The following is a 22259-nucleotide window of genomic DNA, read 5'->3' on the forward strand; positions in this document are numbered from 1 at the left end:
CCTGGACACCCATCTACATGCACAATGGTAATTTATTCAAGAAGGGTATTTAAAGACTCAGAATATTAATGTTTGATTCAAAATGATGTCTTAAAATGGAGAAGAGCTGTATGTCTGAAGTACTCAGTGAGGTCAGCCTCCTACTTTTGATGTCGCTTTTAACACTGAAGTACACTTTCCCCATTGTCTCTTTTTCTGTGTTATGTGTGTGTGTGTCTACAGCCCAGTGTGGTGGGTCTATGACAGATGTAAGTGGAGTGATTCTGAGTCCTGGTTACCCCGGTAACTACCCTAGTGGATTAGACTGCACCTGGACAGTCAACTTACCCGTCGGTTTCGGTAAGAAATGCTGTCAACTTTGAAACAGTAGTTGTAGTCTGTGTGCTGTGTTTGTCTGTTTCTATCTCCCCTTACATATATCTATGTTATTTATTGATTGATTTATCCAATTACTCACACACTTCCTCCCTCAATCAGTGTCTGTGGCCTTTTTTTCCAATTTATTGACGAGTGTCTACAGATGAAGCATCTACAAATGCTTTTATTGCTGCCTTCTCTGTCTGTCAAGCTTTGCTGATTGCCGTGAATGTCATAAGTTATGTATTTTCTCTCAGGTATCCAGCTCCAGTTTCTGAACTTCTCCACTGAAGCGATCCATGATTACCTAGAGATTCGCAGTGGAACGCTGGAAACAGGCTCGGTCATTGATCGGTTCAGCGGTCCAGTCATCCCCAAGTCTCTGTTCAGCACCACCCACCAGACCAGCTTCTTCTTCCACAGTGACTATTCACAAAATAAACCAGGGTTCCACATCACATATCAAGGTAAATGTTGTTTCTCTCCAACATCTTGTGTACACTGATCATTTGCTTAGAAAAGGAGCAGACGTCTGGCTGTGCTTTTTCTGAAAACAGCAATGGTTGCCAAGGTGGAGACTTGGTTAGATATATACAAAGCTCAGCCAAAAATTATAAGGTGCAGTCCTCATTTCTGGATTAATTTCAGTGATGAGATGAGCTTTATATTTATTCCATCTAACACCAAAAATGTTCTGAGCGGTCCCATATTTATTTATCTATCTTGTAGATAGCCTAATTTGTTACAGCTAATTCCATTACTGTTAATTGGCTGCAAAGTGGCTGATGAATAACACCCTTTATCTCATGACAGGAGCACCGCTAGGGTGTTTTAAAACAGCACTATTATTACCGCTAATGTTTGGCTTCCAGTCACATGTCTGTCTTCAGTCATGAGAACCACTGACTCCTGTAACTTTGGCTGTAAAATGTCACTGTTACTAAAAGGCTGAAATGGCAGACTGTCGGATTTAATTTGAGAGTATTTTGGCAACATTAAAAGAACAGGTACACGCTTCATTGGTGTTTGATATCTTTGTCAAAAAGTTAGTAATCAGAATTCATATCGAGAAGTCTGCAGCTGTTCTTTTTTGCCAGTTTCTCTGCGGGATATTATATTTCATTATTTGGAATTTCAAATGTAGATTGCAGTTGGTCTTCATTTTAAACACGACAGAGGAATTATGAGTTATTTTTTAAAAATGAAAATAGGTTCTGACTAACTTTAAGCAGGAGGAGAAAAATCATTTAATGTACTCAGAGTAGTTTGGAGCAGAGTGCAGTCCATTTGACAGCTACAGCTGGTGGTCAGGCGCTTCAATTTACTTTGCAGCATTGACCAGTAAAGATTAAATAAAGTATAAATTCAGTTATTTTTAATAGTATCTTAATCATCTTTATTGTACTTTTGACTCCTGATTGACTGCTTGGTTTTATTTGAATGGTTACTTTCACATTTTGATGCTTTTTGCTATCTTGATTATTTACTAGTTTTGTGTGTTGTTTAAACAGTGAGTTGATCTACGGTCTGGTATTGATACGACTCCCTTGACTAATTTGCGTGATTGTCTCTCAAGCCTACCAGCTCCAGAGCTGCCCAGACCCTCGGCCATTTCGAAATGGCATTGTGATTGGCACAGATTTCAGTGTTGGGATGACAGTGTCATTTGAATGTCTGCCTGGATATTCACTGATTGGAGAGGCTTCCCTCACGTGTTTACACGGAATCAGCAGGAACTGGAATCACCCATTACCACGATGTGAAGGTAATAAAGCAGGTCATCCTGACACCTGTTACTACGTCACAATGACTGTGTCTGTTTAATATTATCCTTTGGACTAAGAGTTTTTATATGTTAGCAGCTAGATGTGAAATTGCCCCCTGCTGTATTGTGAGGGAAATACAAACTGTTAGTCATTTCATTGCTGTTATTTCTGCTAATCTGGAAAATCTATTTTTCTCTGACAAACATCATGTATGTTTTATAATAGTTTGCAACATGAGGATGTACTGTACATGTATGCTGCTGGGATCTCAGAGTTTTTTAGGGTCTGCGTGTCCCCCTGGTCATCATCAAAGCATCTAATGCTTTTAATAATATTTCTCGACTGTGTGTGTATTGGTTATGATGTGTATTATAGTTGTTTTCCTGACTCTGTTGAAATATTATTCTATTATTACTGAGTTGCGTACTCCAAGCTGTAACTATTTAATGTATTCATTACTTTAATTCGTACCTGCCAACACTACTTTCTAAAACTAAGCACAATATTTTCCTAAATATTTCCTGATTTAGAATGTTGCACTGAGAGCAAAGTGGAAGAAATACGAGGAATAAGAAGAGGTGTCAGGCATGTTGTTATTTCCAGCAGTACATGTAGCCACACAGTAATCCAATTATTATAATTTTTTATTATTTTAAGGCTAGACTTAAGCTTTCAAGACCCTTAATTTAGAAAAGTGTAAAAATTCAGTCTATAGAGCAACATGGACACTCTAGAGGATTACCTGCACTGCAGGACTGAAATAAAACTACTGTATAATGACAATTCATTAAAGGTATTAAGGAGTTATCCAGTGGTCATTATGTGACTGATAGAGACGTATCCTCACTCAGTCATCCAGACAATTACTAAAGCTTCACAGTGGTAATACTCATTTTCTGGTAATGTATTAAAGGTAATTTTCTTAATATTCCATCTCATAGCTCTCTGTGGTGGCAACATCACATCGTTAAATGGAACCATTTACTCTCCTGGTCACCCCGAGGAATACCCCAACTTCCAGGACTGTGTGTGGAGTGTTCGAGTTCCTCCTGGACATGGGATTTACATCAATTTCACTGTGCTGAGTACTGAGCCCATATATGACTACATCACCGTCTGGTAGGTGTTATTTAACTCATCTTTACTCCACTTCTTGACTGACACTGTTAGACCTTGTTATGCACCACTTCTTATTGATCTTTTCCTGCTTCATCAAGATGTATTTCACTAAGAAGTGTTCTTTTTTATTTGACTGAATAGCTATTTAATTTGTACCACATATTCAGAGAACTTCAACCCCCCCCCACACACACATACACACACACGCACACACACACACACACACACACACACACACACACACACACACACACAGATTTCTCTCACATAGGATGTCATGCTCCTTAACATCTTTTCAGAGCTGACCACTAATTGGCTAAATTCCTGCAAGGGTTCCTATGACTACAGGCATCACGCCTTGAATATAAAGTTACTCTGACATAATTTCCTTCTTGTCATGTTTTACCCGTCTCTCTTTACCCGTAAGTCTCTCCTTCCCTCTGTTTGTTTCACTATCTCAGACTCTCAGTCGGTTTTATATGTTTTATAAACAATCCATCTTTCTCTCACTACCTGCCCGTGCCTTGTCTTCTCTCTTCAGTATTCTTTTTGAGGATAGCAGCCACTGGCAACAGCAGACGTTTTGTCATTGCAGGTCTTTAAATGATGCTTAGACACAATGTTACATAGTTTTCTGCAGGTACAGCGTGGCAGCAGAACCATAAATAGACTGTGCAGTCTATTTCTATGGTTGCCATGTTTCTGCCCCTTCCCTATAGCTAAAGCCAGTTTCCTATAAATAGACAGCAAGGTGCAGTATCAACAGTTTAGAAATGTCACCTGGCATACAGACATGGGGAGGCAGGGCTCGGCAGGCAAAACACAACAGCAGGGTAAGACATGGTGTGCTGCTGATACATTCCCTTGCAAATTATGTATTTTTAGACCTACACAGACGGACCAAATGTCTGTCTTGTACCTTTCTTAGCCTGTCATGATACTGCACTGTCACCTTTCCAGATTTCTAGGTTTGGCTGTTAGCGAAGCCCTAGGGAAACTTTGAAAATTATTATAACTAAAAACATTGTTGTCTCTTGACAAAGACTGGCAATGAAATGTACCTTTTTCCCAACAAGGACCTGAATGACCCACAAGTGTCTAAAAAGAATTACTTTGATAGTCTCTTTTCTCTAGAGAAAGACAGGTACACCAAGAAACTGAGCACTGTAAAGTAAAAACAGTGCCCTTATTCTCTACCAGGAGAAAAGATCCCATTACATGACCTGAGGTCAGTTACAATGACAGCTACCGCTATCTGCCAGAGGCTCCAGTTAAGTCTACCTTACCTTTGGGGAAAGTTTATTTTAGGAGCTTCTAATTTAAATGAAAAAATGCAATGGTTCATGGCTAAATGCACCGTCTAATGTCTCAGGACCCATTTATGCCAACAACGGTCTGAATGTTTAGGTCGGACTGTCTGGCTACAACATCTGTCGGGTAAACAACACCATGCTGTGGAAACATTATGGGTGCAACAATCTCACAGTCAGTCAACCAACAGCAAACAACAGATGCAACAGTTTCTCTAAACTAATCTAGTACTCTATCTTATATATTTTTTCAATTAACTGATTATTCTTCACCAGTTATCTCTCTCTACACACTTCAGCCTAGCTTAATTGGTCTGAATAAACCTTCAGCATCAGTTGATGAATCATTTAGTTTATAAAATGAAACAAAAAAGTAAAGATGCAATCTTCAGATTGCTTGTTTTGTCACACAAATTAAATGATGAGTTTGTAAAGTTTGAGCCAGAGAATGTTTGAACAATTTGAACTTGAACAGTTAATTAGAACCAAAACCGCTGCATATTAATTTTCTGCCAATCAACTGATAGATTAATTGATTGTGTCCCTCATCAAATAGTGTATAACACAAGCATACGAATGGTAAATATGTTGGGTATCTACACACCCTTGTCATTGGAGTACTTTTTTCTCTTAGATGCACATAACAGCTTTTCAGAGACTGCAATCAAGTGCAACAGTTTGTTTTGTGTTTCGTGGATAGATTTTATTGTAGAGTAGAGATGTATCGCTCATAATTACAACATGCGGTCTGCCTTTTCCACAGCAAACACCACAACACTGATGAACCATGTGCCGTCCGCCCACAGTCGATTCTGTGAATTCCATGAATTGGTGGCACAGCAGGTTCCTACTGTCAGTTGGAAAAGTGAACAAACTGCTGAACTCACACAAAGCCACAAAGCAAAGACGGCAACCACACACACACACACACACAAAAACCTCACAATCTCAGTCACAGAGCCACAAAGTTGGTTTACTGTAGAGAGCACTGTGTCGGTGGCAAAGGTGTGATTCTCACAGCGGTCTCCACAGTCCAGTGCCAGCCAACCTGACAGTCGGTTAGTCTGCTAATTGGTCTCATACTGGGGCGCTTACTACAGGATCTCACCGTAAGAATTATCATATATGTCACAGATGTTACCTCGTGTTGTGCTACCTCACACACCAAAGCCTTCTTTGTACTGTATATGTCACCATTACATGCTCATAAATATTAGTGAGCGTTAGCGTCAGCAATAACCAGCAATGGAAAGCAATGAGTGAAACAACTCTGAATCAGAGAAGAAGATGATTCCTTACATAACCTGACAGGTATAATTGGCCTCATTCAAAAACACTTAACAGCAGGAAATAATCATTTCATTTAACTTCATGATGATACTTCTTAATCACTGATAATGACCCCGCTATTGGTTAGTTCCAGTCTGACAGCTGGTGGGTCTGGCATTAAAGATGAAATATGCTCATGACATTGCAGAGGGAGCCTGACCCGCCAGTTAACAGATAACTTCCTGTCTGCCTTCTGTGGTAATTGTGTAACTTTTCATGAATGCCAGGCCTATATTAGTGGCCAGACTAAAGCCAAGTCTCCTACAGGATCCACATTTGTTATTCTTATGATCTGATGACAGATCAATCAATATTTATGAACTTGTGCATCCCAAAGCAAGAATAAGAGAGCCAGGGCTTTAAAGTGTGTTGTTATCAAGGGACAAAGAGAAGATGCTCTTTTGTAAGTGAACTGGAATCTGAGTTTGTGCACTTTCATCTCGAAATGGGCTTTGTGACAGTGTAGTTTTGGATCGCTATAGCTAATGCACAATCACTCTAGGCGCAGGCGCTTTGTCACACAATGTCCGACTCCAAACGCAGTCAATGGAGCAGCTCCAAGGTTTTGTCTCATAAATATCGTGAAGTCTCTTCTATCATTGTTTCTAGCCTCAGGGAAACCATTTCCTGATCACAGATAGTCATTTAACTGTCAAAGATGACTGCAATAACTTATTTAAATTATGTTTTAGGTTGACTTTTCTTTCTCATTGTTCTATAAAGAAACCCATTCCTTTATGGGTCTTTAGTCTCTAAGTGTACCCCCTTTGTAACACAAGCTGTGTGTGTGTGTGTGTGTGTGTGTGTGTGTGTGTGTGTGTGTGTGTGTGTGTGTGCGTGTGTGTGTGTGTGTGTTTTTCTGCATTTGTTTCCCTGTAGGGATGGTCCAGACCAATCATCTCCTCAGATTGGCCAGTTCAGTGGGAACACAGCTCTGGAGTCTGTCTACTCGACCTCCAACATCATCCTCATCAAATTCCACTCTGACTTCTCTGGAGCCGGCTTCTTTGTCTTAAGCTACCACGGTGAGACACCAACAACGTAATCAATTGTATCACAGAACTCGTGATCACATACATATACTGTACACATTTGATTGTGTTTGTTCCGTTACAAATGAACCGTTATCTCCCCAGTTGTCTTTGTTGTCCTGAGGTATAGCGGTCAAACTACAGTGCAACCATTAGTTGTAGCTGCAGCGGTGGCATCGATCTGTTTGTTGTGTTAGGCTCTCTACAACTTCATCCTCATTATGTTCAACTCAGACCTGCTTCTTTTGACTCATTCTGACTCGTGAAGTTTGGTCTTCCACCGGAACTTTTTACCGACTGAGTGAAGCCCCCCATCTTTGTCACAACCACAGTAATGATATATTAGTCACAGAATGGTGCTATTGATAGCCTTCATATTATGAAGAGTATTGTCTGAAGCTTTAGAGTTATTGACCACTTTGGAGTTATGTCGATATTTCATAGCTCTTTTCAATCTGCTCTCAGCTTTGAGTGGATTTAGTAATTTTGTGATTGGGACTGCTCCTGCTATATCTGTCTATATCCAGTTACTTGAAATGAGAGCAATACGGCTCACAAATGAGTCATGAAATACCGAGGCAAAGTCTGTTATGTGTGAGTCACTCTTTTAAGGTCTCACTTTCTTTGTTACAACAAGTAGACCAGTTCTGGCAAATATCTTAAAAAAGTAAAAAAATGCAGTAATCAAGTGATCAAGAAAACATATTACCAATGTCAAATGGACACGCTTAGACAAGACGAGTGAGCAGATGTTTTGTTTTTTTCTTTATTTGCTACCTTCCTGCATCCAGCAATGTCATTGTTTACCTCCAGTTACAGTTCCCTTTGTTCTCAAGAAGTGCCTTCAGATTAAGAGAAAATACTTTAATAGCTTTAACTTTCACCCACACAAGAGAAACACGACACAATCTAAAGAAAACGAAACTTTTTAGTTTTCTAATTACTTTTAAAACATTTTGTTTTAATTGGTGCCACAGTCCTGCAACTCATTCATCATTTAAAATGAAAAATAAAACATGTAGTTTGTTCATTAAAAACAGTTAGACTTGTAAAAGAGAAGGAGATTTTCATGAGACGGTGCCTCCATGAAGGCTTGTGAATTAATAAGTATGTCTTTGCACAATAGCCTGACATAGGATAGTGTTTATTCATGTACACACAAACAGCCACTTTTCCTCCACGGTGGAGTGGAGATTGTATTTTTGCTGGTCCAGAGCTGCTCTTTCTCCATGTCAAAACTGTCTATGCCATTCAGTTTTTCATTTAATTTCAATCTCTTTGCTGCGGTCCTTCAGTGCACTTTGATTTCCCTGTGTTTTCAACCGCCGTTTAGGATGAAAACCTCCCTACTCGTCTTTTCTTTTCGTTTCGCCTGTCTGCCTGCAAACATCAATCTTCCAACACTTAAACCTCTCTCTCTCTTTTTTTATGTGTCCATCTACTGTCATGGGCTAAAGTTTAACTCCAATTATCTTTATTATTATTATGTTTTTACTTCTTTCTTTGACATGAAGATGTGAAGAATTACACCATTCTTTACGAGCTGCCCACATCAACTCATATATTAAAAATACAGGTCAAAAGTGAAAATGTTGATCATGTTAATGAAATCTTAAAATAGTACTGTATTTTACCATTACATTTATTACATTAATGAGAAGCTATGTAATCTTTACTGTCTATAAAGAGTTTGTCTAATGTCCCTTGGTCATACATTTTCCTTCATATGTGTATTGTCAGACAATAGACAAACAGCCTCACACATCATTACATCAACACAGAGGATTTTTGTACCCTTAAATTCATAATTTTTATCATGTGGAAATCCGTTTTCGCTTTAAGTGAAAGACAACAGGGTTGGAGAACATAGCTTCAGATAATTCTGGGATGCTCCTGGCAGCCATCATAAAGTATTGTCATCAAACCAGAAAAAGATTCTTTTTTTCTTTCTAAAAACAATTTATTTTGGCAATGCACAGTTTTCACCAGACAGTAAAGAAACGCTGCTTACATTCCTCATCCTTGTCAAAATTGTTAAGTTCCCGGAAAGTTGCCTATTTGGATGAAGTTTTAATTTGACAGAATGGCTTCTAATGAGTCTAACTGTATGTACCCTTCACAACACGGTTTGTCATTCCTTGTCTAGCGCCCCCCTCTCTCTTTTTCTGTCTCACACACGTACATATACATATATCTTCTGCCCTCCCCCACATGAAGCTTACATTTGCACCTTCTCTAAAGTTTCTGTCCAGTTTTAATGAAAACATGTCAAGTTGTGTATGAGCTTTCCCTTTTTCAGACAGATGTCACGTTATTAATGAATTTCTGTCGGCAGCTTTTAACAGTCAGCTGTCACACTCAGGAATAGTATCATCTGATGGATTCAATTTTATTTTCAATTTCTGCTTTACTGGAGGATGTACAGTGTAGAGTGACATGGGAAGATGGATAAGAGGGAAACAGCATGACATATATGGCAGGTTGTTAGCATATTTTGTCACGTCTGTTTTATTAGACAATAAAACAAGAAGAGACGTAAAGGCAGAAGGGAAACAATTCTTGAGTTCAACAGGAAGTCATCAAAATAAGTCACAAAGTTTCCAACATTTTTCCTCAGTGTCCTTCAGTGACTCAACTAAAATTCAGAATGTCAAAGTTTGCATCTGAAACAGCTGCTAAAGTGCAATTTTGGTTTGAAATGCCACATAAACCCCAAAGGAAGCATCAATCCACTGTTTGGGGATGTTTATCTTTGCCATTGTTCTTCTATTTGTTTATCTCTGGGTCAAGGTTCTGAATGCCAGTGCTTCCATACAGAGGCGAGGACTGTACAGTGGTTGGATAATGTTGTCATGGACGTGAGACCAAGAAAGCAGATGTGACATGAATGTTGAAGTAGCTATAAAAATACGAAACGGTCTTGGAGCTTAGTGAGATCAATGACTGCTCACAGTGAACCTCTCCTATCACAGACAGAAGCATAGACATAGCTGCACACACACACACACACACACACAGACCACAGGGCTTTGATATGCATGAGAGCAGCAGATACTATTGGCAGGTCTCATTTTCATAGTCAATTTCATCCTGACTTATAGCTCTCAGCCCTTCCTCCCTCTCTCACCCATAGTCCTTCCCTCTCTCTGTCTGTGTCTGTCTGTATTCTCTCTCTCTCTCTATCCCTCTGTTAGTGAGTGATCTATGGTCATGCAGTAATATTGATTACAGCCTTCAGCTCAGTAGCACTGAAGTCAGTTCCTTTTTTATGATTCGAGGCAGTGCTGTATCTGTGTAGCCTGTAGTCTGTTTTTGATTCCATGCTTTGCTGATCTGACCACCTGAACTCAAAAACTGAAGTTAAATTGAAGCAACCGGCATTGAATAAAATAGACAGAAAACAGGTTGTGTCATTATTTGGTTTTCGGGGAGCTTGTTATAGAGACAGACAACTGGAAGATTACACATCAGTGTAGGTAGACCAGTAAGAGTCACATTTAAAACATCCAGCATAGAGAAAGTGACTTTGGAAGCATTGGAAAGGTTTTTCCTGTCTAGGTGAGGTTCACCAACCACATTTCCTCTCACACATTCTTATATAATGTCCCTCCCTTTGTCCTCTCTCCTTTCCTCTGCTGTGTCTGTTCTCTTAGCCTACCAATTAAGGGTTTGCCAGCCTCCTCCAGAAGTGCCCAATGCTGTCATGCTGATGGAGGATGGCGAGTTGGAGATAGGTGAGTTGTCTGTCTGCCTGTGGTGCCTCAAGACGTGTCAATTTGATGGAGGAAGCTGAGACTTGTAACTTTTCAGTTCCTAATATGAGAACATATATCATCTTCTTCATAGAAAAAAATCATACTTTTAAATATCTCATACTTAGTGATACAGCAGATGGTGTGATTTTGCAGATAGTGATACACTGTACATTATGGAGGAGGAAGTGTTCAGATCCTTAACTTTAGTTTAAGTGCCAGAACTGCAGAGGAGAAATACTCCATCACAACTAAAGGTTTTCTAGTGAAAGTACATTATTACTGAATTAAGTAATTGTTACTATTTTATATATTGTTGGGTGATTTACTCTATAAGTGCATGTACTTTGTTACATTCATCTACATACATACATACTGTTGTTGTGCTTCCAGGTGACATCATCAGGTACAGATGCCATCCTGGCTTCTCATTGGTTGGCAGTGAGATTCTAACATGTCGCCTTGGAGAAAGACTACAGATGGATGCACTGCCGCCGACATGCCAAGGTGTGTGTGAATCACCGCAGCAGATTTTTAAGCTTCTGAAATCAGTATTTCAAATCCTTGACGCAGGTGATATTGAAAATAACAAACATTTTCCTCCCTCCATTTTCTGTGCATAGTCCAATGTCCTGCGCACGATGTGCGATACGACTCATCAGGTGTCATCCTGAGCCCCGGTTGGCCAGAAAGCTACCCAAACCTCCAAATGTGTTCCTGGAGTGTTACAGTAGAGAAAGGATACAACGTCACCATAACGTTTGAAAGTTTCCAAACTGAGAGAGAGTTTGACGTGTTGGAGATTTTTGATGGTAAAAACAAAACACTGACATACAGTATAGAAATAATTCTGCTAAGAAGTGCAGTATTTATATTTCAAAGGTATACAGTATAAAGTCACCCAGGTATAACTGAACATTATTTATATTTATTAACTACCTAAGTTCCTGTGAAACAAATGACACTTTATTTGTAATACAGTATCTAATTGGTTCCTTCTGCCTCCCTTTCTCTCTCCCCCTCTTTTCCTCTCACTTTGTCATCATGTCTCTCAGGTCCAACAGCCAACAGTCCTACTCTTGCAACGCTGAGTGGCGACCTGCCAACACCCTTTAACCTCACAACCTCTGGTCACCAGTTCCTGGTCCGCTGGTCTTCAGACCACGGCACGAACAAGAAAGGCTTCAAAATTCGCTATGTTGGTGAGTACCAAAGTATGTATCCCAACTTTATTTTACTACTACTTTATATAATAATAATGCATGGAAATAAGGACAGAGGTAGACAGAGACAGACAGAAAGACAGAGGGAAAGAGTACTTAGAGGAGTTGTTCAACCTCTAATTTATGCCAACATATAGATCCTAATTTGTTGAGATTGAGAAGGTTTCTCAAGAAGAACAGGGAGCATACAAGAAAGTGGCTGTGTCACTAACTTCATCAAACCTATTTGTTCATCTTCAGCTTACTTTTCTACCTCACTTCTGTCTGTCTCTTAAAACAGTTTACTATATTGCATTATGCATCAGTTCTTAACTTTTATCATTCAAGGAAAGCTCAATAGGCACAGCTGCTGTTTTACCCCAATCTTTACATTTAGACACCTGGACCTGCTAAGTATAACTGTAGACTGTTGGGCATTAAGCACTTGGGTAATGAGGCTTGAGTGCTTCATTCAAGGGCATTTTTTGACAGTTAAGGGGGAGAAGACAGTATTACCTATTTAGTTTGCATTTTCACTTGATACGTTCTATTGAGGAGGCTGCTTCTTTAACCTTTAAAACACCACTGTTCGGTATGATGAATGATGTGCTCAATAATAACAGAAAAGCCTCCCAGGACGCTCGCACTCTGTAACCTTCTTTGTTAGCTGTGATTAATGTGAGCATTTGCACGATTGTTAAACACATGTTTTAAGCCCACGAATATCATGGTTCAACTTCGTTAATGTTTTTGTTTCACTTGCATAATCAGGCCGGAATATGACAACACCACTGCTGTTAGAAAATGAAATGTGTTTTTAATTACAGAAAAAAAAATGTAACGTTCATGTTGTAATGAGAACTTTCTCATTATCAAGACAACTCAACTTATTTTGCTTTTTTATTATAATAAAATATGTTGGTATTTGGTTAGAAATAAGTCAGCAGTTAAACGGTATCAATCGTAAAAATACTAAAGGGAAAGAGCCTGGATTGGATTTAATGAGAGAGTGTCAGCTGGCTACTTTGCCTACATGCCAGTTCAGTAATCCCAGCCTGTTTCTGGGCCATTGACTTTAAACTTTTTGTGCTTTTAGAAATAAGCTGTGTCGGAAAGCTTTAATTAGACATCACTGACAAACTATACAAAACATTGCTGGCACTGATATTCTATTTTCAACAAAAGGAAAAACACACAGTAAAGAGGAACAAAACTCTTTTTCTAACTCTTGGTGGTATTTGTTATTTTGGTTCAAAAACCCAGCACACAGATGATACTGGGCCAGTGGCAGACTAACAGGACATATAAAAGCAGGCTTATCACTATTATATAAGGCCAGTTAAGAACTTGTTTTTGGGCCTTTGTATAATTTGGAGAGTTACAGACCAGGCAACACGCCCAATGTGTTATCTAACTGGACCCAGGTCTGTGTAATCTTTGTATGCTGTGACTGAGAAACATAATGAAACCGCTACTGATATCTTATTATATGAGACATCATTGTATAAGGACAATGGCTGCTGCTATAGATACAGAGACAGACACAGACAGCAGCATATCAATAATCTATAAATAACAGACTAAGTAACTTAGACACTGCTCAATTTGATGCCGGGTTGTTGGTGGTTGCAGCAGGATTCCCTGGCCAGTATTGCCTGGAGTAAAGGATTAATGTCTTTGCGTCAGAACATTTCCTCAAATTTCAGAAATATATTGATATTTTTGTGGGCAGTGTGTCTCCTAATGTCTGACGTCTACAGTAACTCTGTAACTGATTGATTGTTCGATCCAAAAGCTCTGCAGAGAGAGACATATTATTTATTTTATTTAGCATTCACACAACTTGTCGGATAAATACTAATTGGCTGAAACACTTGGCATTTAAGACATCGCTGCAGAGGTATAATAACTGTTTTGGTCATTAATACATCTGCTCACAGAACTTTTTATTCAGCCCAATAGGCGTTTGAGATACTGTACTCATGTCTTGAATAGCACTGTATGAAATCAGAGCTATAATGTTGGTCAGTAAAAATGATTATTTGCTCACAAACATGATGCATGTGCCATCAGTCCATTTTTGACAGGCCTCCTACTATGTCATAAATACAGTATTGACTCAGACTGTAATGTCTGTAACACTAAAACCTTGAAAGTAAGACTTTATGGTACTGTCAATGGACCTGCATGCAGTCATAAATTCTGTATTAATCTCAGCATTGATGTGAATTCACAAACATCTGTTTTCTTAGTGTGCTGGATTAAGACAGTATTATATCTCTGGTCTGGTTATAGTGTAGTAATGTATAGTAGTAAAATTACTAAAGCTGTGATATCACTGTTACTTTTTGTTTGTTTTTAATGGCAGTGAAATTCTTTGTTTTTTTAATTTTGTTTCCTTCACTCCAGCGCTGTACTGCTCAACCCCAGACTCTCCTCTCCACGGCTCCATCTCCTCTCAGAGCGGCGGTCACGTCAACAGCGTGGTGCGCTGGGCTTGTGATCGTGGTTACCGTCTCATAGGCAATGCCACAGCAACCTGCCGCCGCACACCACTCAGCTACCACGCATGGGACTCTCCTGTGCCTGCGTGTCAAGGTGTGCTTCTTTGTCTGTGTATTTTGTACTTAGGTTTGTTTAGTATAAACTTGAAAAAGGTGTGAGCATACATCTTAGCAAAAATGCTGAAAATCACTCTTTGTATAGGAGTAGTAGCCCTGCTTGACAGTGATGTAGATGTCTAATGATGAAACTGATTAAAGAAGAGTTTGACTTAACAATTCACAGACTAGCTAGCTGTGATAGACTTGCCATTGTGAATGCAATTAAATGCCAATTGAGCTAGTGGACTGTTAAGTACATTGTTAACTTGCCTTGTAGCTAATGTGGCTAAAAGTGATAGAATTGCAGACAGATGTATAATTGTAGGTTATGGTAGAAAACACAGCTAAGTCCCTCTCTGTTATTTTTTTTTTTGTCCTTTAAGTGCACTTCATTCTTTTTGCTCCAGAGTAGACATATTCCCCCATTGAAATAAGACAAATGCCAGATGCATTGTTCATATGAAGGGGCTTACAATATGTAAATGCCAGATATAATTGATGCCCATTTGGTAAAGGAAATGAAACATATGAATGGTTTTGATTTTTTCACATAGCTGCCTTTTTTTCTCTTTCTATGTCTTTGTGTATTTTTTAGAATATACTACAATATGTTCTGCAAAGACCTGATGTTTTTTTTTTTTTATGTTGCACCTGCTATTGCCTAATCCCACACATCAAATAACCATAGGAAGGTGCTGCCCATAGCTGGTATTGATAGAAAGTCAAATGAAGGATGTACTGTATAGCAGATTGTCGACACTATGTAATTACACGGTGCGGTGCTCTACGAGCCAGTCTATTTAAAACCACTGTGGACTGTGGAGCAGCATGTTCAGCAAGATGGATGTATTTCGTTAGAACCGGAGATCAAGCATCTCTTGATTGTATATTTTTAGTTTGATGGCTTCATTGAAGAAAATATGTGAGCTTGTTTACAAATGTGCAATACACAGCAGTGGCTTTAAGTCCCCAGAAACATTTCAAACAAAGTACACATCAAACCTGCCTACCTGACAGATATAAGTGTGCATTAGGGCTTCTCTGTTTGCCTGCTTGTATGGCGTCTTCTTAACCAGTGTGTATCTGTCCTCCCATAGCTGTCTCATGCGGTGCACCCAAGGCTCCTATAAACGGCGGCGTTTTAACAGCTGACTACTCTGTCGGAACAAGAGTTTCCTATTTTTGTAACGATGGGTACAGACTGTCCAGTAAAGAATTGACGTCAGCCATCTGTCAGCCTGATGGAACATGGAGCAACCACAATAAGATACCACGATGTTCTGGTTAGTATCACACAGAGATCCACAATAGAAACACCAAATATGATCGTGCCACCAATTTGGACAACCAGCCTCCAGGGAAAATTTCAACAAGATAAAATAATATTAATTAATTAATAATGCTACAATGAAGTTGAAATTTAAGATAAGGATATTAAATAACCATGTTTCACTGAGTAAGATGGATATACTAATGTATAAGCAACACATAATGAAATTTGAAATTTCAGGAAGTTGTGTCACTCTGTCTGTCTCTGTAGTGGTGGTATGTCCCAGCATCGGGTCGTTTTCTTTAGAGCACGGCCGCTGGAGGATTGTCAACGGCTCGCACTATGAATACAGAACTCGCATCGTGTTCACCTGCGACCCTGGATACTACAGATTAGGACCCGCCCACATCCAGTGCTTACCCAATGGCGTGTGGAGCTGGAGAAACGACAGACCGCACTGTCAGGGTGAGTCTTTGTGCTAAGCTAAGCTAAGGCCTAAGATCAGTATTAGCTTTTCATTTTCCAAAATGTTGAGCCATTCTTTTAAAGGAGTGCCATCAGCATTTTATGTTCTTGTTAATATTTTAAGTCTGCAAGTTTGCAAGCCAAGAAATTACTGACATCAGGGAGCCTAAAGCACCATTGGCATTCATAGAATGAGCAGTTTGGATAACAGTTGTGAATAGAGAGAGGGGGAAAAATGTAATTGAATTGTGGAAACTTTCGATCACAAACATATGAGCATCAGAAATGTGGCAGCTGAACAAAGGCTTGACTTTGTGAAACAGCAGCTAGCTTTGTGAAGCTACGGTCAAACACAAATGACACCTTGTGCCCAAAAGAGTTTTTTATTTCAAATGAGCTGTTTTCTAATGATAGTTATGTTCTTGTTTAACATTAACATTAGCATTTTTATTTACTTCTATCAAAGTTATTAAATCTAATGATGACTGAGATGTTTTCAAAGCAAACATTTTGTTCTTCCATCCCACACTCTAACCTGAAAGAGTCGCCTTGACATTTTTTGTCATCTGTTATTTTTCTTCTGGGGATTTGTTGACATTTTGGATCAATGTTATTTTCCTTTAAATAATTCTGTGACATTTGAAAATCTACTGTTATTTTCTTCACCAGTCATAGGAAAAAAGCAATATTGACACCATATTAATGTGAGGACGGCTCCCCAGCATTGGTATCATTCCTCAGTGAAACCAGTGAGCTCTACCAGTGACTCAAATTAACTTGGCGCTAAATTGGTGTGCTACTGTTTTAAAATTGCTTGTGTCTGGCTGTGTGTTTCAGTTATATCCTGCGGTGAGCTGCCATCTCCACCCAATGGGAAGAAAATTGGTACTCAGACAACATTTGGTGCTACAGCCATCTTTACTTGCGATGCCGGTTTCATGCTGGTGGGGTCAGCTGTCAGAGAGTGCCTGTCATCTGGGCTTTGGAGTGGAACGGAGACGCGATGTTTAGGTATATAACTACTAGAGCTACTAATGTATTCAGTGTATATTACAGTATATATTACAGTAGATACTCTTTTTCTGACTGGAAATGAAAGCTTCGGATATAAACTGATGTTACAACTACACACATTTTCATTATGTGATTTTCAAGTCATTCTAATGAGGACAGGTATGAAATGTAGGTACTATATGTGCCCTCCACCTCTTGTCTGGCTACACAGCTGCTTCCCCCTGGCCTTTGCCACCTTATAAGAAAGACTACCATGAGCAAGCCTTGGCTGTGCATTCAGTCTGAATGTTCTTTTTTTATATAAGGCAGAAAAAAACAGCTACTTTCTTCTGTCAGTGTGCCAGCCAGAGGTAACAGATGTTATGACATGGTGCTGTCATTTCTCCATGAAGCCTCAGTAGAAACATCGCTTCCCAGAATACTTCACAGGCTGAGGGGATATCAGATGCAATTTATAAAGGAAAAGTTCAATGAAACTTAACCTAGACTGATGAGGAGGCATCATTCTGTCAAAAAGTAAATAAATTGAGCTCCAAAAATTGCTATAAACAGCAGTTTCATTAAATAACTTTGTCTTATTATTCTTCACAAACAGAAGTAATTTAACTGTACAGTACTTGTTTTACCTTTTTAAAATGTAAGCCTGTACAGTTATGTTTCCTGTTTCTAGTCATCTTAGTTTTTAAAATTAATTTTGTAAAACTTTTATGGCCAATCCTAAAATCTAAGTAAATTAATAAGACATTAAAAAGACTAGAAGAGCTGACTTTTGTGCTTTGTGTTGCTAGATTTCTGACAAAACTAAAACATTTGTTGATGAGACGTGTTTGAGCAGCCCAACCCAAAGTATTTTACTTCATTATATTTATATTCTATCTATTGTAATGTCTTCCCAACGTGTGTTGAAACTGTGTGAAAATAAGTTTTATTTCCTTTCATCAGCATATAACTTTCTGCAGCGTATCCAAAAAAGTAACCGTGACTCGCTTGAGTAATGCCCTTTAACTCCAGTAATCAACACCTCAAAGACAATGTGAAATGACAAAGGTGATATTAGGCAACCTTTCCCCACTTCTTGTGCTATCTATGAAATTGTTAGCATTTTCTGACATCAGGGACACAGCGCAGATTTTATCCACAGTAAAGAATGAAATCAATACTCAATCCAAACTCTCTGAGAACAGTAGATACACATTTCCTCTCCACTTTGTGGAATGCTTTTTTAAAACATTTTGCATTTGCGCTGCGCATCAACCAGACCTCTGGTAATCAATCTGATCAGAGAGTAAAGAGGCCACAAATTGAATCAAATGTTCAGATATAGATGCTTTTGAAGGTATCACAAAGAGCAGTGACACAGCTGTGGAAATGTTGTAGGGGGCATCTGACCATCTGAGCCTTCACCGTAAATGACAGGTGATCCAATTTATGACTCAGCTACTGATATTTTGTGAAGATAGAGTGCTTGTTGTGCTTCCACTTTGATGTTTTATGGTGTGTGTTTGCTCAAAGTCACATTTCTCATCTACAGAATAAACCAGGTTTCAAGCTGCAACTGCCTACTTTTACACGCTTGCAAAATGTTTGAGCAGATGTTTAAAATTTTAATGTCCCACATAGAGGCAGCAAAGTATCTCAGAAACCAAGGAGATGTTCAAGCCTCAGGGTTTGATTAAAACTCCCAGGCCTGAGTAAAATGTTACTGTTTTGCTGATATTGTCTTCGTGTCCCTGAAAATAACCCGGAGAACTCATCGTGTGGGTACAATAAGACTGCAAGGTATAGTATCATTTGGAAATATTTGCATATCTGCACAACAACAAGCTAGCTCTTGGTCACGACAGAAGTAAGTAAAAACAAGTAAATAAAATGTTTAAAACTGAGAGTAAAATGGGAAATCAAATGGGTTTCAGATAGAGAAACCAAGAATATTAGGGATACATAATTATAGATACAAGATTTAAATATAGATACTTTATCTGGTAACAGATGAAGATGTTTAATATTACCTCTAAAGCAACATTTGTGATTTCTAGGAGCTCTGTATCTGTCTGTGTCTTTCAGCCGGTCACTGTGGAATCCCAGAGGGCATTGTGAACGGCCAGGTTATTGGAGAGAACTTTGGATACCGTGATACGGTCGTGTATCAATGTCTACCTGGCTTTCGACTAATAGGCTCGTCGGTTCGAATCTGTCTCCAAGACAACCAGTGGTCTGGACAACTGCCTGTCTGTATATGTAAGGAAAACACACACAAAGCCCACAAGATTGACCTTCATTAAGACATTAACCCAAACTCTCTGCCACACATATCTGTCTCCTAGACAATTTGTGGCCTCGGATGACTGCCTGTGCTGTCACCTACATATTGTACACACCCACATACAGGCTGCATTAGTCCACACACACTCACACTATGTATAAACTGTAGAAGATGATGCCAACCCCGTGTTATGCACACTGACTAGCACTGACACCAACTCTGAGAAGACATCTGTTTATATTTGATACCTGCTGATCTGCTTTTTCAGTAGAATGAAGGGTTTACTATGCTGATGCACAAATTCCAGATAAAGTTGAAAACATGCATCTTCAATCTCGTCTTTGCATATGTATATATGGCATGCTGTGTTGTAATGCCTTCGAGTTTGCTAGATACTAAATAGAACGACTGTCCTTTCCAAAAGATGCAATTTAAGTTTAAGGTTTTGATAAAGTTCTTAGCATTTTCTTTTGGATAGTTTATTGGTTTGTAGAGTTGTAAAAATCAATATCATGCAATCTTACAAATCCCTTTGGAGGCATACTAATGAAAAAGGTTGTTTGACCAATTAAGATCTGCTACGTGATACAAAGGTGCTGAAGTGGAGTTGGCATTTGAGGCGACAAGTGAAAAAGAGTATTAAGTATACAAATTAAAAAGAAAACGTAACAATCTAAACCAGTAAAGCTATTTATAGTAGGAATTTGATACATTTCAAGTGTTCATTTAGTTTGAGTGTGTCAAGTAGATGTTTACTCACTGCCTTGAAGGATTGTTGAAACTCCTGTACAGAAAGACGCGGCAGTCTCACTTAATAACTAATTCAAGAGTGTAGCCTTGGATGTAATGTGATCTAGCCCATCATTAAATTATAACACAACATTAAAAACACCTCAAGTCATATCTTTGTTATGGTCCAGTGATAACAAAAATAAGAATTCAGGGAATACAGGAACAGGAAATGACCCTCTGGGGTTTGTGTGGCACTGTGTGTGTGTGTGTGTGTGTGTGTGTGTGTGTGTGTGTGTGAATTATTTAATTCATTTGAAAAATCATTTCTCTCTTTTGCACTTTTTGGTCACAGTGCAGAGCCAGACAATGAAAGCAGAAGACTTACAATATCGACTTCACAATTCCAATGTTAACATCAAATTACATTTGATAGCACAATTCCTTGTCTGTACAAACCTACCTTGTGTTGCAAGTTTAAAGAAATGAATGACCAGCAAAAATCATTACTTACTCTCATTTTTTATGTTCATCTCACTTTTATATCATCTCTTATTAATATTTTATTCCACCGATTTCATATCGCACTCGTATAACATCATCACACTCACAATGAACAGTTTAAAAGGTATTACATTTAGGTATTGCATCACATTTGATGCAGCAGAACCAGAAATGTTGTTTTTCCTTGTCATCATCCACTGACAGTTTGGTCAGAGATTCAGGCAGAGATGAGGAGCTGGCTACAGTGGTCTGGCTCCTTTTAAATAATACAGGTATTTCACAGGGATATTTAGTGTAATCATAAAAATATTCAGTAACAACAGTGCGGCTGGATTAAACATTGTTTATTAACAGCAGCAAGGTCTTCACCAAGGGAGTTTGTCTGGTAGAGCTGATAAACTGTCAACTTTCATTCAAGGGTAGAAAAGTCCAAATGAAAAAAGGGGAAATAAAACCATTAAAAAAAAAAAACCCTTTTGTTTAAGACTGATTCTATATTCAGTAAGGACAACATAAGGTTTGTGTGAGAAATATTCTTTTCTTGATTTATTCACCCAAATAGTCCTGAGGTTCTGATTCACACCAGCAGTCTTATATAAAGGGCCAGAGGACCAAACTGCCAGCGTGGTCAGCGTGAGATAAATAAATGGGCTTGAGGATAAAATAAAAGGCTCTGACGTGTCCAGGCTACTGTGAAAATCCTCTAAAATTGGTCACTTGCTGTGAGTGTCCTAAATGTTTTTAGGCAGCAACTGGGCACAGTTAAAGTGGTGATGATGAGTTCCATCGCAAGCCAACTATACAGACGCCTTTTCCCAAAAGAAGCAGTCCGTTTGTTCACTAAATTAGAACCATGTTGTAGAGACAGAGGTGGTGACGTAGTGTCTCCATTATTGGAGCAGAAGGGAGATGAAAGGGAGTTTATTTCCTCGATGCAGTTGTGTTTGAGTATGATCCTTAAAACAAAAAGAAAGGTTCAATATGGAGACTATCTTTCAGATAACATGCATATGTGTTTGGGTGTTGCATGCAGTTGTGTCTGTGTGGTTAGGATAGTGCGCATATCCATCTGTGTATCTGGAGTTTCTCTGCTGTGCTCTTTTTATTGGGGTTATTCATGCAGGAGTTATTGAGGAAAATCATTTTATAGCCAAATTACACTGTAATTATGGAGATGAGAGGCTCTTGTTTAGAGACACAAACCCAGAATGATGATGAGACTATGATGTGTGAGTGAGTGTGCGTTAGCTGTAGGGCATGCTGACAGTGTCAGATAAATTTGTATCTTAGGCAAGCAAACAAACTTCTGATCCTCACTGATAAAGTGAAAAAAAGGACCTTGGCTTCTTCCTTTTCTCTCTCGTCTCCTCTTGTCTCCACCATCCCTCTGCTGCTCTCCTCACCTCTTTCCTGTCATCTTCTCCTCTACTAGTGCCCTCTCTTCCGCCCCACTCTTTGTTTTTCTCTACTTTAGCAACCCACCCACCCAGTGTGTGTCTTTCGCGCAGTATTTTCTTTTAATTTGGTCCAACTCCTCTCCTTATC

At 38.9% G+C, this 22259-nt stretch overlaps 1 protein-coding gene across 5 annotated transcripts in view; it reads left to right on the forward strand.

Moving 5' to 3' along the window:
- csmd3b (CUB and Sushi multiple domains 3b) overlaps positions 1-22259 on the forward strand; it is a 326622-nt gene that overhangs the window by 278144 nt on the left and 26219 nt on the right. For 3 of the 5 annotated variants that reach the window (XM_027286357.1, XM_019254824.2, XM_027286359.1), the window contains exons 42-55: positions 223-339; positions 615-824; positions 1934-2122; positions 3065-3242; positions 6761-6906; positions 10566-10646; positions 11058-11171; positions 11288-11476; positions 11720-11878; positions 14276-14464; positions 15567-15752; positions 16010-16204; positions 17042-17215; positions 19283-19456. In XM_027286357.1, coding sequence (XP_027142158.1) covers positions 223-339; positions 615-824; positions 1934-2122; positions 3065-3242; positions 6761-6906; positions 10566-10646; positions 11058-11171; positions 11288-11476; positions 11720-11878; positions 14276-14464; positions 15567-15752; positions 16010-16204; positions 17042-17215; positions 19283-19456 — 2301 coding nt within the window. The remainder of the gene's footprint in view (positions 1-222; positions 340-614; positions 825-1933; positions 2123-3064; positions 3243-6760; positions 6907-10565; positions 10647-11057; positions 11172-11287; positions 11477-11719; positions 11879-14275; positions 14465-15566; positions 15753-16009; positions 16205-17041; positions 17216-19282; positions 19457-22259) is intronic. The other 2 variants (XM_027286358.1, XM_019254825.2) reach the window with 1 other exon arrangement.

The sequence above is a fragment of the Larimichthys crocea genome, chromosome XIII, assembly GCF_000972845.2.
Source record: "Larimichthys crocea isolate SSNF chromosome XIII, L_crocea_2.0, whole genome shotgun sequence".
Lineage (NCBI taxonomy): Eukaryota > Metazoa > Chordata > Actinopteri > Sciaenidae > Larimichthys > Larimichthys crocea.